This window comes from Neoarius graeffei, chromosome 15 (assembly GCF_027579695.1).
Source record: "Neoarius graeffei isolate fNeoGra1 chromosome 15, fNeoGra1.pri, whole genome shotgun sequence".
NCBI lineage: Eukaryota > Metazoa > Chordata > Actinopteri > Siluriformes > Ariidae > Neoarius > Neoarius graeffei.
In genome coordinates, this window is record NC_083583.1 from 53867231 (window position 1) to 53882627 (window position 15397).

Genomic DNA, 15397 nt, shown 5'->3' on the forward strand with positions numbered 1-15397 from the left:
CCTATACTTTCTTTGTCTGTACTATGAAAGCTAAGTCGAACCGGAGTCAAATTCCTCGTGGGTGTAACATACCTGGCAATAAAGTGCTTCTGATTCTGAAAAGAAATGTTGGACTTTAATTAAATAATTAATTAATTAATTTTAAAAAAGTCACTGGCAAACCTGCTATTCTATTTGGGGAATAAAACTGGATGTGTTGATCTAGGAAAAAACTGTGCACATTGCATTGGGCCACGTTACACCTTTTTCTGTAACACCAAGCTACTGCATGTTTTTCCCCCCTTAATAAATGCACTATTTGGACTAGAAAACATAGGATATACTAGGCCTCACAGGCAGCTCAACCATACAGTTACACACATTTACCATTGTAATTCCACTATATAGTGTTCTTAAATTCCTCTCAAACTTTTCCCTTATCTGAAGGGATTACAATGAGTGTTTTGATATATCCACAACAGCATGGTTTCATTTTTTGTAATATAGCTTTGAAATTGGCACAAAACTCAAACACTGATGTCACCAGCACTACTCTTCATTCATCAAGTTACTGAGCTAAAATGTCAAAAATTAGTTTAAAAAAATCAAACCCATAACTTATTGACTTTCTACTCTTGATATTATAAAGGCATTAAACTGTAGTCATGCTCTTGTATTTATGTAGTTGTGTTAAAACTTAATACTGCACATCACCAAGTCGCAAAACTTAAGTGAATTAGCAGAGTTCATTGCCTGCTGTCAGTAAGCTGTGGGCCAAATTTATGAGAAATTTCACGAAGAATGTTTTATGAAGATAAATTGTTTTAACATGATCAAAAAGATGATAGATAAAAAAAATACAGTATCATTCTAAAGTTTGGACACACCTATTCATTCATAGGTTTTTCTGTATTTTGACCATTTTCTACATTGTAGCACAATACTGAAGATATCAAAACTATGAAATAACATCTCATCTCATCATCTCTAGCCACTTTATCCTGTTCTACAGGGTCACAGGCAACCTGGAGCTTATCCCAGCTGACTATGAGCGAGAGGTGGGGTACACCCTGGACAAGTTGCCAGGTTATCACAGGGCTGACGCAGAGCAGGTGTGCCTCGTCAAAAGTTAATTAGTGCAATTTCTTGCCTTCTTAATGTGCTTCAGATCAAACAGTAAATAATAAAAATATTCCACAACTGCAGTAATCCATATATCAAGAAGCACTCAAATAAGAGCAATGACATCCATCATTACTTTAAGACATGAAGTGTCTTTTAACTTATAAAAATCAGAAAAGACTATTGAATTAAAAGCTGTATCCAAAATTTTAACTGTTACAGAAAATCAATAAGAGAGACCATATTCATGAACCACAGTCCTCAGGGTTTATTTCCCATATTTAACCAAAAGAAAGAGCAACAAACAGAATGGCTACGAGTTAAGTTTTGTGAGTTTTTACTAAAATAAGTAGAATAAAATTTCCAACTATGTGTGAAGGATATGTAATATTTTATTCTGCTGTATTTATTTGTTTTTCAGAGATGGTGATAGTCTATAGAAGGTGATAGTCATGATTTCATCCTGTCTAATGTGTGTGGGAGACTCATTCTCATCTCATTATCTCTAGCCGCTTTATCCTGTTCTACAGGGTCGCAGGCAAGCTGGAGCCTATCCCAGCTGACCACGGGCGAAAGGCGGGGTACACCCTGGATAAGTTGCCAGGTCATCACAGGGCTGACACATAGACACAGACAACCATTCACACTCACGGTCCATATATGCCGCTTTTCCACTACAAACGCGGCTGAGCCGTGCCGTGCTGAGTCGAGCTGAGTCGAGCTGAGCGGGGCTGTTGGAGTTGCATTTCGACTACAACCGCGCTGAACCGTGCTGGCTGGAAGTGGGTGGACACATTGGGCGGAGTTAGCGAAAGTGGGTGGACATCATGTGATGTCGTTAAGCAGCGCAAACAGTGACATTAGTGAGCTTTTAAGCGGTAGTCTCACGACCCGAATAGTAAACAATAAACATGGAGGACATGGAGTCGTTAGTGTTGCTGGTCTTGGTGCTGTGGCTTGTTGTCACCGACAACACCAACAGATACTGGCAAGAGCGTATAGATGAGGCGAGGCGCATAAGGCTTCAGAAATTCTCGTAATTCGTAATTCTTCTTCTTCCGGGTTTGCGGTGTTTACAGATCCCAGCGTGCTCGCAGGGCGTGTGTGGGCATGTGAGGACACTCCTCCTCACCAATCAGTGCACAGGGGAGTGTCTCCTCATGCCCCCAGCCTCACTCAGCACGGTTTGGCTCGCTTCAGCCCCACTCCAAAACGGTGCGAGTTTTAGGGGCTAAGCAGGGCTGAAGCGAGCTGAGTCGTGCTGTTTTTTGGTAGTCAAAACGCGAGCCATGTCGGGCTGAAGTGAGCTGAAGTGAGCTGAAAAAGGGTAGTGGAAAAGGGCCATTAGAGTCACCAGTTAACCTAACCTGCATGTCTTTGGACTGTGGGGGAAACCGGAGCACCCGGAGGAAACCCACGCAGACACGAGGAGAACATGCAAACTCCACACAGAAAGGCCCTCGCCGGCCACGGGGCTCGAACCCAGAACCTTCTTGCTGTGAGGCGACAGTGCTAACCACTACACCACCGTGCTGCCCGTGTGGGAGACTAAATACTAAAAAAATATTTAATTGTAATATGTAAGCACTTGGAAAAGATACAATCAAAATTCATTCAATTTTTTTTAGCTGCAAAAGTAAAATCATTATGCTGGTCCATCATGCTCAGTAGGTGTTTCTACTGTTACCTTACCAGCTTAACCAGCCAGTAGACTTTCATAACTCCTCGTCTAATGGGTGAATTGAAAGAAAGAAAAATTAATGACATTCTTCTGAATGTGAGCCAATTTTTAAGAATTAACATATTTTCCCCCCACAAGTATTTCCTTGTGTGCCTGTTAAGGGATTAATGGACATGTTTTCAAATGTCTTTGGTTACTTATGAAAAGTTTTTGTCTTGGAAGTATTTGTGTTTTCCATCATTGACAGATGCTCTTACTTACAATACTTAAAACAGTACCATTCCAGCTGCTGTAGTACAATGGTTATTACATTGTTGTTTCACTGTTTCGATGTCTGAGACATTCATTCTCCTGGCAGATGAGCTGGTAAGGTTTTTCATTGACCTCAATCACAGAGCTGCTGATCTCAGCATCCAGCTTCTGCAGTTCCTCTCTTGATAGATGTTCCACGATGCCAGCTCCGAATGAATCTCCCAGCACATTGGTGGTGGTTCTGAGGCGATCCCTGTCTCAGTGGAAAGTGTAGCACAAGTTATAGACATTTAGAAGTCTTTGCAATAAACTTTAATTTTATAGACATCATGTGGAAGCTGTTCTGACAGAATAATTCTGAAAATGGATTTAAAAAAAATATCCCACAATTCCCCAGCCAGTATGGTGGCTGTTGTACAGCTTTTAGAACATTTCATATTCTCTTATATTCTCTTTGTACCTGCATTATGTATCAATAACCTTTGGCAAGAGTGCTTTCTGCTGGAGATGTGACAAATGTGACATTTAGTCAAGACTTACAGGAACCAATCCACAGCAATGAGGAGTGTTATGTCCTCTGTGGGCAGTCCTACGGATGTCAATACAATCACCATGGTTACCAGACCAGCCTGAGGAATGGCTGCTGCTCCAATGCTGGCAGCAGTCGCTGTGATACTGGGAAATGACATTTTAACAGTAAGAAAACACAGCAGGGATGTGTCCTGAGAAGTAAAGTATGAAACAGACTCAAAATTCAAAATATGCACTGAAGAACAGAACGAGATTAAGCTTTATTGGTTTATAGTTTTGGACTTTTCTTGGGCTACAAGCACACCGAAAATGATACACTGTAACAAATTTAAAACTGGTTAAACTTAGAAACAAAAGTTCAACTGTTGCCTTAAAAACATGAGTAAACTCAACTGGAAGATAACTTTGTGTTGCCACAAAGGTTAAGTTATACACATTATGTAACTAAAGCTCATTTGTTGTTTCAGGCTGATACTCTGAGTTAAAACAACTTACTGTTACATTGTCCATTCAAGAAAACTCACTTTATCTTGTCAAATAAACATAAACTTCCTCACTGTTTCCACACACACTTTCAAGTTAAGAAAACTTCAACTATATTCATATCTGTTGCTACAGTGCTCAGCGTAAATGAGTACACCCCCTTTGAAAAGTGAAAGGTGAAGGCTACAAGAAGATCAGCAAAGCTTTACTTGTCAGTCAGAATACTGTAGAAAAAGTTGTACAAAATTTAAAAAGGATGGAACTGCAACCATCTCACAGAGACGTCCAGGTTGTCCACGGAAGTTAACACTTTGACAGGAGTGTCTTCTGATGAAAAGGGTTGAAGAAAATCGGCATGCAAGTTCACTGCAGTTATCTAAAGAAGTAGAAAGCCAAACTGGGGTGACTATTTCCCATGACACAATACGGTGTACACTGCAGAGGAATGGTATGCAGGGATGCCGTCCACGAAAGAAGCCTCTCCTGAAGCCCAGGCACAAAAAAGCCAACCTAGAGTTTGCCAGGGCCCATGCTGACAAAGATGAAGACTACTGGGACTCTATACTCTGGAGTGATGAGACCAAGATAAATGTTTTTGGAACTGATGGCTTCAAAACTGTATGGTGTCGCAAAGGTGAAGAATACAAAGAAAACTACATGGTGCCTACAGTGAAACATGGTGGTGGCAGTGTCCTTATGTGGGGCTGCATGAGTGCTGCTGGTGTCGGGGAGCTGCATTTCATTGATGGCATCATGAATTCACAGACATATTGCTCTATACTGAAAGAGAAGATGCTACCATCACTCCATGCCCTTGGTCGTCATGCACTTTTCCAACATGACAATGATCCTAAACACACATCTAAGGCTTTGGATTTCTGAAGAAGAACAGGGTGAAAGTGATTCAGTGGCCAAGTCTGTCTCCTGATCTGAACCCAATCGAACAGAGACAAGTTGAGCATCACTCTCCATCCAGCATCCAGTCACTAAAAGAGGTCATTGTTGAAGAATGGAAAAAGACTGATGTTGCAAAATGTCTCCAACTTGTTCATTCCATGCCTAGAAGACTTGGTGCTGTCATTAAAAATCATGGAGGCCATATAAAGTACTAGATGTAGTAGTTTTCGTTGTGGGGTGTACTCATTTTTGCACCACCCTAATTTGAGTAAAACTGAAAAAATGTGTAACCTAAGTTATATTATTAACTTTACTTTCACGTTATAAGTTAAACAGATGTTATATTAAACTTTGTCTTGTCAACATTTTGGAAATTGTTTGTGTTCATTGAGATATTGTTTAAAATGTTACTTTTCAAAGGGGATGTACTCATTTACACTGAGCACTGTATTTTACATTAAGATTACAAATGTTTTTAAGTTCTTACTACTTCAACTTATTTCTCATCTTGTCTAATAATGGCAAGTTTGCCAGTTTCCTTAGACCTCACACTGAATCGCTTCTGAATCATGGCAGCTTCTCTGTTGGCTTCACCCCCCCTCCTCCTTTCCCTTTTTCAACTTATAACTTACGGACATGAGTTAAATGAACATTGACAACCCTGACAAAACTCACAAGTCGTCAAGACAATGGGATAAGTTTAATTTTTGAAAACGTATAAACTCGAGTGCAATATCCAAAACTTGTTTTAACAATTGGAGTTAAAGAGAAGAAATATGTTCATATAAATTAATGTGGTTATCATTTTTTAGAGTGTATGGATCCAATTTATAGCATATTGTTATTTGCATTGCTTTTGTTATTGTTACCTGATGGTAAGGATTTGTCCAAAGTTCAGGTCCATGTTATTAACTTGGGCTATGAAGATGGCAGCCACTGCTTCATACAGAGCTGTACCATCCATGTTTATGGTGGCTCCCACAGGCAATACCAAGCGTGTTACTCGTTTGTCGACATTATTGTTCTCCTCCAAGCAGCGGAAAGTGATGGGAAGGGTGGCTGAACTACAAAAAAATTAAACACCTAATACTTTCCATGCTTAAAAGTCCAGATGGAAAAACACAACTGGTAGACCATCTTTGCCAGCTACAGTGGTGCTTGAAAGTTTGTGAACCCTTTCGAATTTATGCAGAAATATAGAAAATATGACCTAAAACATCATCAGATTTTCACACAAGTCCTAAAAGTAGATAAAGAGAACCCATTTAAACAAATGAGACAAAAATATTATACTTGGTCATTTATTTATTGAGGAAAATGATCCAATATTACATATCTGTGAGTGGCAAAAGTATGTGAACCTTTGCTTTCAGTATCTGGTGTGACCCCCTTGTGCAGCAATAACTGCAACTAAATGTTTCCGGTAACTGTTGATCAGTCCTGCACACCAGCTTGGAGGAATTTTAGCCCATTCCTCCGTACAGAACAGCTTCAACTCTGGGATGTTGGTGGGTTTCCTCACATAAACTGCTTGCTTTAGGTCCTTTCACAACATTTTGATTGGATTAAGATCAGGACTTTGACTTGGCCATTCCAAAACATTAACTTTATTCTTCTTTAACCATTCTTTGGTAGAATGACCTGTGTGCTTAAGGTCGTCATCTTGCTGCATGACCCACCTTCTCTTGAGATTCACTTCATGGACAGATGTCCTGACATTTTCCTTTAGAATTCGCTGGTATAATTCAGAATTCATTGTTCCATCAATGATGGCAAGCCGTCCTGGCCCAGATGCAGCAAAACAGGCCCAAACCATGATACTACCACCACCATGTTTCACAGATGGGATAAGGTTCTTATGCTGGAATGCAATATTTTCCTTTCTCCAAACGTAACGCTTCTCATTTAAACCATAAAGTTCTATTTTGGTCTCATCCTTCCACAAAACATTTTTCCAATAGCCTTCTGGCTTGTCCACATGATCTTTAACAAATTGCAGACGAGCAGCAACATTCTTTTTGGAGAACAGTGGCTTTCTCCTTGCAACCCTGCCATGCACACCATTGTTGTTCAGTGTTCTCCTGATGGTGGATGCATGAACATTAGCCATTGTGAGAGAGGCCTCCAATTGCTTAGAAGTTACCCTGGGGTCCTTTGTGACCTCGCCGACTATTACACGCCTTGCTCTTGGAGTGATCTTTGTTGGTCGACCACTCCTGGGGAGGGTAACAATGGTCTTGAATTTCCTCCATTTGTACACAATCTGTGACTGTGGATTGGTGGAGTCCAAACTCTTTAGAGATGGTTTTGTAACCTTTTCCAGCCTGATGAGCATCAACAACACTTTTTCTGAGGTCCTCAGAAATCTCCTTTGTTCGTGCCATGATACACTTCCACAAACGTGTTGTGAAGATCAGACTTTGATAGATTCCTGTTCTTTAAATAAAACAGGGTGCCCACTCATACCGGATTGTCATCCCATTGATTGAAAACACCTGACTCAAATTTCACCTTCAAATTAACTGCAAATCCTAGAGGTTCACATACTTTTGCCACTCACAGATATATACAGTAATATTGAATAATTTTCCTCAATAAATAAATGACCAAGTATAATATTTTTGTTTCATTTGTTTAACTGGGTTCTCTTTATCTACTTTTAGGACTTGTGTGAAAATCTGATGTTTTAGGTCATATTTATGCAGAAATATAGAAAATTCTAAAGGGTTCACAAACTTTCAAGCACCACTGTAGTTATTGCTGGTAGAAAGGAAAGAGTTTTTGAATGACTCAGACTAATGAAACAAAATGTACAAGTTATTTGTAAGAAAATGACAACAGTGATAAAATAGAAAATCCAAAATGTTTCTTGATCAATTACAACCCCGATTCCAAAAAAGTTGGGACAAAGTACAAATTGTAAATAAAAACGGAATGCAATGATGTGGAAGTTTCAAAATTCCATATTTTATTCAGAATAGAACATAGATGACATATCAAATGTTTAAACTGAGAAAATGTATCATTTAAAGAGAAAAATTAGGTGATTTTAAATTTCATGACAGGGCGGCACGGTGGTGTAGTGGTTAGCGCTGTCGCCTCACAATAAGAAGGTCCTGGGTTCGAGCCCCGTGGCCGGCGAGGGCCTTTCTGTGCGGAGTTTGCATGTTCTCCCCGTGTCCGCGTGGGTTTCCTCCGGGTGCTCCGGTTTCCCCCACAGTCCAAAGACATGCAGGTTAGGTTAACTGGTGACTCTAAATTGACCGTAGGTGTGAATGTGAGTGTGAATGGTTGTCTGTGTCTGTGTCAGCCCTGTGATGACCTGGCGACTTGTCCAGGGTGTACCCCGCCTTTCGCCTGTAATCAGCTGGGATAGGCTCCAGCTTGCCTGCGACCCTGTAGAAGGATAAAGCGGCTAGAGATAATGAGATGAGATGAGAAATTTCATGACAATAACATCTCAAAAAAGTTGGGACATGTTTACCACTGTGAGACATCCCCTTTTCTCTTTACAACAGTCTGTAAACGTCTGGGGACTGAGGAGACAAGTTGCTCAAGTTTAGGGATAGGAATGTTAACCCATTCTTGTCTAATGTAGGATTCTAGTTGCTCAACTGTCTTAGGTCTTTTTTGTCGTATCTTCCATTTTATGATGCGCCAAATGTTTTCTATGGGTGAAAGATCTGGACTGCAGGCTGGCCAGTTCAGTACCCAGAACCTTCTTCTACGCAGCCATGATGCTGTAATTGATGCAGTATGTGGTTTGGCATTGTCATGTTGGAAAATGCAAGGTCTTCCCTGAAAGAGACGTCGTCTGGATGGGAGCATATGTTGCTCTAGAACCTGGATATACCTTTCAGCATTGATGGTGTCTTTCCAGATGTGTAAGCTGCCCATGCCACATGCACTAATGCAACCCTATACCATCAGAGATGCATGCTTCTGAACTGAGCGCTGATAACAACTTGGGTCGTCCTTCTCCTCTTTAGTCCGAACGACACGGCGTCCCTTATTTCCATAAAGAACTTCAAATTTTGATTCGTCTGACCACAGAACAGTTTTCCACTTTGCCACAGTCCATTTTAAATGAGCCTTGGCCCAGAGAAGACGTCTGCGCTTCTGGATCATGTTTAGATATGGCTTCTTCTTTGAACTATAGAGTTTTAGCTGGCAACGGCGGATGGCACGGTGAATTGTGTTCACAGATAATGTTCTTTGGAAATATTCCTGAGCCCATTTTGTGATTTTCAATACAGAAGCATGCCTGTATGTGATGCAGTGCCGTCTAAGGGTCCGAAGATCACGGGCACCCAGTATGGTTTTCCGGCCTTGACCCTTACGCACAGAGATTCTTCCAGATTCTCTGAATCTTTTGATGATATTATGCACTGTAGATGATATGTTCAAACTCTTTGCAATTTTACACTGTCAAACTCCTTTCTGATATTGCTCCACTATTTGTCGGCGCAGAATTAGGGGGATTGGTGATCCTCTTCCCATCTTTACTTCTGAGAGCCGCTGCCACTCCAAGATGCTCTTTTCATACCCAGTCATGTTAATGACCTATTGCCAGTTGACCTAATGAGTTGCAATTTGGTCCTCCAGTTGCTCCTTTTTTGTACCTTTAACTTTTCCAGCCTCTTATTGCCCCTGTCCCAACTTTTTTGAGATGTGTTGCTGTCATGAAATTTCAAATGAGCCAATATTTGGCATGAACTTTCAAAACGTCTCACTTTCGACATTTGATATGCTGTCTATGTTCTATTGTGAATACAATATCAGTTTTTGAGATTTGTAAATTATTGCATTCCGTTTTTATTTATAATTTGTACTTTGTCCCAACTTTTTTGGAATCGGGGTTGTAAATCAAATAATTCAGAAGCTGGAAAACAACTTACTCACTGGCAATGGTGGTCTACCAGCTTAACCAGCTCAGCCTGTGTTTTGGTAGCTGGTCATATCAAGTTGGATTTTTCAGCAGGGACATTTCACTTTATATATTACATTATAATATTTGTCTGTAATGTCCATTTCTTACACTCCATAAAACACAATAAAAATTCTCACTAATACTATTTTCTCTATAACTATAGAGCTCTATTGCATGTCATTAAGATCATTTTACTACCTTGAGGATGTTCCAAAGGCCATAATTAAAGCCTGGAGCAGACCAGAGATGAAGGTATAGGGGTTTTTCCGTGTACCCAAATAGAAAATTAGAGGCAGAGCAATGAGGCTGTGGATGAGCAGACCAGCGATGACACACAACATGTACATTCCCAGCTGTCCTCCAACTTGTAATAGGTCTTTCATTTCAACAATCTTTCCAGCAATTAGAAAAAGGATCCCAACTGGAGCATACCTGAGAGAGAATATGTGAAGAGAATGTGTGCATTCACAGACTTTATCCTCCTTTAACACACCTGATTTCCCACATTAATCATGGAACTGATGAAAAGGCAACGAATGCAACAAGATCTGTTGGAACCTGTGTTGAAGGAAGACGGAATGGGTTGCACTCAGTCACATGACTTTGCTTGCAAGTTTACTTCCAGTGAATGAAGTGGTGGTCAGGCAAACCGATTTGGCTACCGTTATACAAAGAGTTAGTGAAACCGTCTCAGACTATTTTCACATTTTATAGGCCAATGAGGTCAAGATACCTTCAGAAAGTTGCTCTTTGCAATGGGATAGATCCTTACATGCTAGCAAAGAAGGATTTTTCTGATGATTTGGAAAATCATCCATCCATTGAGTTCTCCGACATCTCAAACTACCTGTCTGCAGCACCATCATTTTACACAGACAAATGGATGAAAACCTGGAAGAGCACAGAGGCGTACAACTTTTTACATGTGGCTGGGTTAAAAGATCTGGGGATCAAGATTCTACAAGATAAATCCTGTATTGCTTATGCCTGGGTAAGTAGGCATTTTTGGGCTTTTTGTATGCGTCTTTGCGGTGATTGCTAGAACACTACAAGTTTTAGTATTGTGTGTAAACAAACAACAGCCGCTCAATTTGCAATCTTCCCTTCTCTTCTCTTCCAGGTAAATCATTCACAAAGATCCACAAAACCCCCCTTAACGACCTGGGTATAGATAGTTTTCACTGACGTCACGGCATTCCGGGGAATGCCCTCCAGCCGCCATCTTGTGGGGCTAACAAAACGGACCATCGCTATTACCGGCTATGTTATCTCGGACGAATTTATAAAGTTATATAGTCAGTTTTCTAAAATAAAGATCAATGTCGGCAAAATCAAGCAAACGGAAGTATATGGATACATTGGACGACATCTCACGACAACGGTATGCAGCCAAACTGGCCTTGATTGGGGGAATTGACCCCTACGAAGTGGACAAAGATGCATTTTCAAGTGACTATGCAGGGCTGCCATCCATATCGTACCCTGATATTGTGAACTATTTCGTGAATAGTAAAAGTGCCTACACACTTGACGACCTCAAAGCATACAAGTTGCTGGAGTCATACAATTATTTTGTCTGTGGCTGGGTCCGTGAAGTCCACCATATAAAACCAAGTGACAGTCGTGTCCTAATTACACCCAAGGTATGTAAACATTGGAATTTTAGAGCTCTCAACACTGCATATAAATATATGTGTGTATAATATCGAGTTGATTTAAGACAAATTTTACATCCATTAGTGGTATTACAGTACCATGTCAGTTCCAGTTAGGCATCCTCCAGAGATTGTTTACACGATGTTTTGGTTTCCAAAAACAAACTTAAACACAATTGATTGTTTATTTAAACAACTTACCACTTATAAAATGATCGGAGCAGACTTTGCTGTGTTTGGAAGGCTGATAATCCTTGCGGTTGATTCTTGCAAGCCATAGATTTCTCCTTTGTATGCTGAGTTTCTTTGTTTGCTCGCCTTCATGCTCCCGTACAGTGGGAATTCCATAAAAGCTCCGCTTGACATCATCGGACCTATTACGACAGCCGTGAATACAACAGGTGTGCACCATTGCTAGCTTTAAATAGCCTGCTTGGGTTCTTTTGAAGACTTTGTACTCGCGCGTTACAATGTGTGCTCAGTGACCCGTACGGTAAGCTTGACCCGCAAGATGGCCGCCACTAGGGAATCCCTGACTCTGTGACGTCATGTGAAAACTATCTATTGGTGAAACAGGACAGAGAAGTTATCATGACTTACTGTAACTGCATGGCCAGGGAGACAGTTTTGTGCTGCTAACTCATGAGCTCTGCTTTTGTGTTTATGTAGATCTTGATTATCTTGTCTATCTAGTTCAGTGCAAGAGCCCAATCTACAGCATTGTCCTTGTAAAGACTGCGAGGACATCATGATAAATAAAGTGAAAACATGTGCATTAGTTTACAATATGCGACCACGATTAAACAGTGCACAAACACATCTGAGGACTTAAGCATCTCCTGAACTTCAAAACATCACAAAATAAAGTAAGATGGTGAGAAAAGTCATTTGCAAATCCCAGTTAAATAAACAAGAGGAATTTACAAACGTTTCATGAAGTGATCATAAAAAATGCCAGTGTTCTTTGACTTTGCTCCCTTCCATTGGAGCAAAAGGTTCAAGAGCCACCTTTCTTGTTGTCTTTTGGTAAAATCCTTTGCTTTTTTACCCTTTATTACTTCACAGGGAACCCGGAAGAAACCTTTATCAGTTTCATGGTTTGTTTGATTCGAGCAGCCCAAAACAATGCAAGCATAGGGCATTTTAATGACTAGCAAGGTACCACAGCGATAGTAATGCTTTGTGAACAGTGAGCTTAGCCGACCACCACTTCACGTCTTGCATATCTAATGAGGCAAATGTGACGTCGGATGCAACCTACCTATAGACAAAACTGATCCAAACAGAATCAGTTAATAATAGAATATAGACTTGTACTCACCACATAATGATTGCTACCAAGCGCATTATGGCATCATTGAGGCAGTTGAAGAAATCCTTTAGTGGCTGGCCCTGCTGCTTCATTTTCCCAATCACAAAGCCGAAGAACAAGGAGAACACCACTAGACCCAGCGCATTCACTCCATTAGAGGAGCCAGAGACTGGAATAATCTCCTCCACTTGCTCCTGTATGGTCTGCACGACTGTGCTGTAATTTCTCATTTGACTGGACTCAGTGGCATTAATAACAATGCTACTTCCATTCACCGTAACAGTGATATTTTTTGTCAAAACTGTTTTCATGTAAAGTGTTTTGTACTAGAAGAGATAAATAAGGATAAAGTTTTAAAATAAAGGCAAGCTAGATGCTTGTAGAGAAGCATCATACAGTATACTGTATGTAATATAGAAGCACCATTTATATACCTGTTTAAAGCAGGCTTCCACTAAATTAGAAGGGAACATATTTCTGCAAGAAAAAAAATGCTTGCATCATGTCAAAACAATAGATTTTCAAACAACATACCAAATACAATCATGTGTCTTTCTTTACCTAAATAGATCAAGAAATGCATCAGCTGCTGATGCATTTCTTGATCTATTTAGGTAAAGAAAGACACATGATTGTATTTGGTATGTTGTTTGAAAATCTATTGTTTTGCTGATTCAGCAGCTGTCACTGACTCAGCACTGCCACGATTAGACACCGGAGTGTCTCTTTTGCCTTTTCCAGGACTTATGATGGTCACCATGACAATACCAATAAACACAGCAATCAAAGTAGTCACGATATAGTAAATGATAGCCCGCACTCCCATCTTTCCCGTGGCTTTACTGTCCAAATATGAAATACCTGGTAAAATTAAACAGAAAAATTTCCCACAGATTTACTGTAACATAACAGGAGCAACAGACTCTCAAAGTGAACCAAGCTGATCTAACTTACGAGCCTCTTCTGAGAATGAAGATATCCATTAGAAACATACACTACTGTATGGCCAAAAGTATACGGACACCTTACCAATCACACCCATGTGTGCTTTTTGAATATCCCATTCCAGATTTAGTCTCTCTTTGTGGTCAAAATAACCTCCACTCTTCTGGGAAGGCTTTCCACTAGATTTTGGAGCATGGTGGTAGGGATGTGTGCATTCAGTCACAAGAGCATGAGTGAAGTTGGGCATGCAGGCAGCATTGTAGTTCATCCCAAAGGTGTTCAGTGGGTTGAGGTCATGGCTATGTGTAGGCCACTTCAGTTCTTCAATACCAACCTTGGCAAATCATGTCTTCACGAAGCTCACTTTGTGCACAGGGGCATTGTCATACTGGAACAGATTTGGGCTCCTAGTTACAGTGACAGAAATTCTTAAAGCTACAGCATACAAAGATATTCTAGACAATTGTGTGCTTCCAACTTTGGAGCAACAGTTTGGGGAAGAACCATATATGGATGTGATGGTCATGTGTCCACATACTTTTGGCCATTTAGTGTAGCTATGATTCCACAAAAAAAAGTGGCATATCATATACAGTTTTTGACTTGACTTTGTCCACGTACCTGTAACAAGACTTGATACAATGAGTGGAAGGACCATCATCTGTAACATCCTCATTAGTAACTCCCCAGGGAAGGATAAATAATTTATTTCTCTCAGTGATAAGTTTTGAGGTCGCACAGCAAATCCCAGAATGATTCCTGAACAATAAAGTGTAAGTCTTAACATGAAATTTAAGTTCACCAAGCTGCAACTTTATTGCTCAGTGACTTCCTAAAATACTAGAAGAAATACATATTGTATGTATTAGTCTGTCTTAATTTCAAAAATGCTCATCTAAGTGATATTATTTTGGTAAACATTACCTACTACAACGGCTCCCACAGTGAAGAGCACATATGAGTTGTGATGCAAGAACTCCTTGATGGCTTTTTGGTTGACAGAGCACATCCTGACCTTGGTTCCAGACACTTGTTTCTGCATGGCTAGGTGCAACCAGTGAAGGTCCTTCTCAGGGTGCTGGGGCTTCTTAGAGTCTTCGTCACGAAAGAAGTTGTTGCTGTTCATAATCAATTGAAAGACTTGGTCAAGGAGGCTGGTTTCACGAGAAACTGATCAAGAGTAAAGGCAAAAGATAGAGAAGAACTTTAGGGAATTTTCCCTTTTAAAAATTCACTCAATATTATGCCTGGAAGATGACATCCACATCAGGGCAAATAGGCAAAACTTTGCCTATTTGAGCACTACAATTGAGTGCTGTGGTTAACGGAAAATACAGGAAGTGTTTCACTTTCTCATTCAGGTTGGGGTCATCATAAGTTCCTATAATGATTTAACAGCTTCAGTGTTCCAGAACTACCTAATCGCTACTATTAACTTCTGGCTTTTGAATGTTCTCTTGTTTCACTCTATTTAGATTTCCACTAGCTTATTTTCCATTAGCAAAACTGCAATGAAAAATGTTGCCATAATGCCAACAAGTTCCTTAACTATCCACCAAGGCATTTTCTTACTAGGACCCCTCAAATTTCTCAGGCACTTATGGATGCAA

The 15397-nt window shown here is 40.3% G+C and overlaps 1 protein-coding gene across 3 annotated transcripts; it reads right to left on the reverse strand.

The window, feature by feature from the left end:
* Positions 1 to 3088: 3088 nt before the first annotated feature.
* On the reverse strand, positions 3089 to 14928 carry LOC132898904 (excitatory amino acid transporter 1-like). 3 transcript variants are annotated; one of them, XM_060940573.1, is made up of 11 exons: positions 14712 to 14829; positions 14409 to 14546; positions 13535 to 13703; positions 13404 to 13442; positions 13277 to 13319; positions 13100 to 13168; positions 12852 to 13045; positions 10074 to 10307; positions 5815 to 6009; positions 3575 to 3709; positions 3089 to 3287 (listed from the first exon to the last, which is right to left on the reverse strand). In XM_060940573.1, exons 1-11 carry the CDS (start codon positions 14827 to 14829, stop codon positions 3089 to 3091), a joined length of 1533 nt encoding a protein of 510 aa, XP_060796556.1. The 3 variants fall into 3 exon arrangements, with proteins under 3 accessions (XP_060796556.1, XP_060796558.1, XP_060796557.1); XM_060940575.1 differs by having other exon boundaries at positions 12852 to 13168; positions 14712 to 14928; XM_060940574.1 differs by lacking the exon at positions 3575 to 3709 and having other exon boundaries at positions 12852 to 13168.
* Between the last annotated feature and the right edge of the window lie 469 nt (positions 14929 to 15397).

Excerpts from the sequence above, each read along its gene's own strand:
- LOC132898904 (XM_060940575.1), bottom strand. The coding sequence starts at position 14,913 with ATGAACAGCAACAACTTCTTTCGTGACGAAGACTCTAAGAAGCCCCAG. Across the intron at positions 14,547-14,711 it reads TGTGGGAGCCGTTGTAGTAG|GAATCATTCTGGGATTTGCT; the intron begins GTAATGTTTACC and ends TTTATTGTTCAG. Across the intron at positions 3,710-5,814 it reads GGACAAATCCTTACCATCAG|TATCACAGCGACTGCTGCCA; the intron begins GTAACAATAACA and ends GTCATTTCCCAG.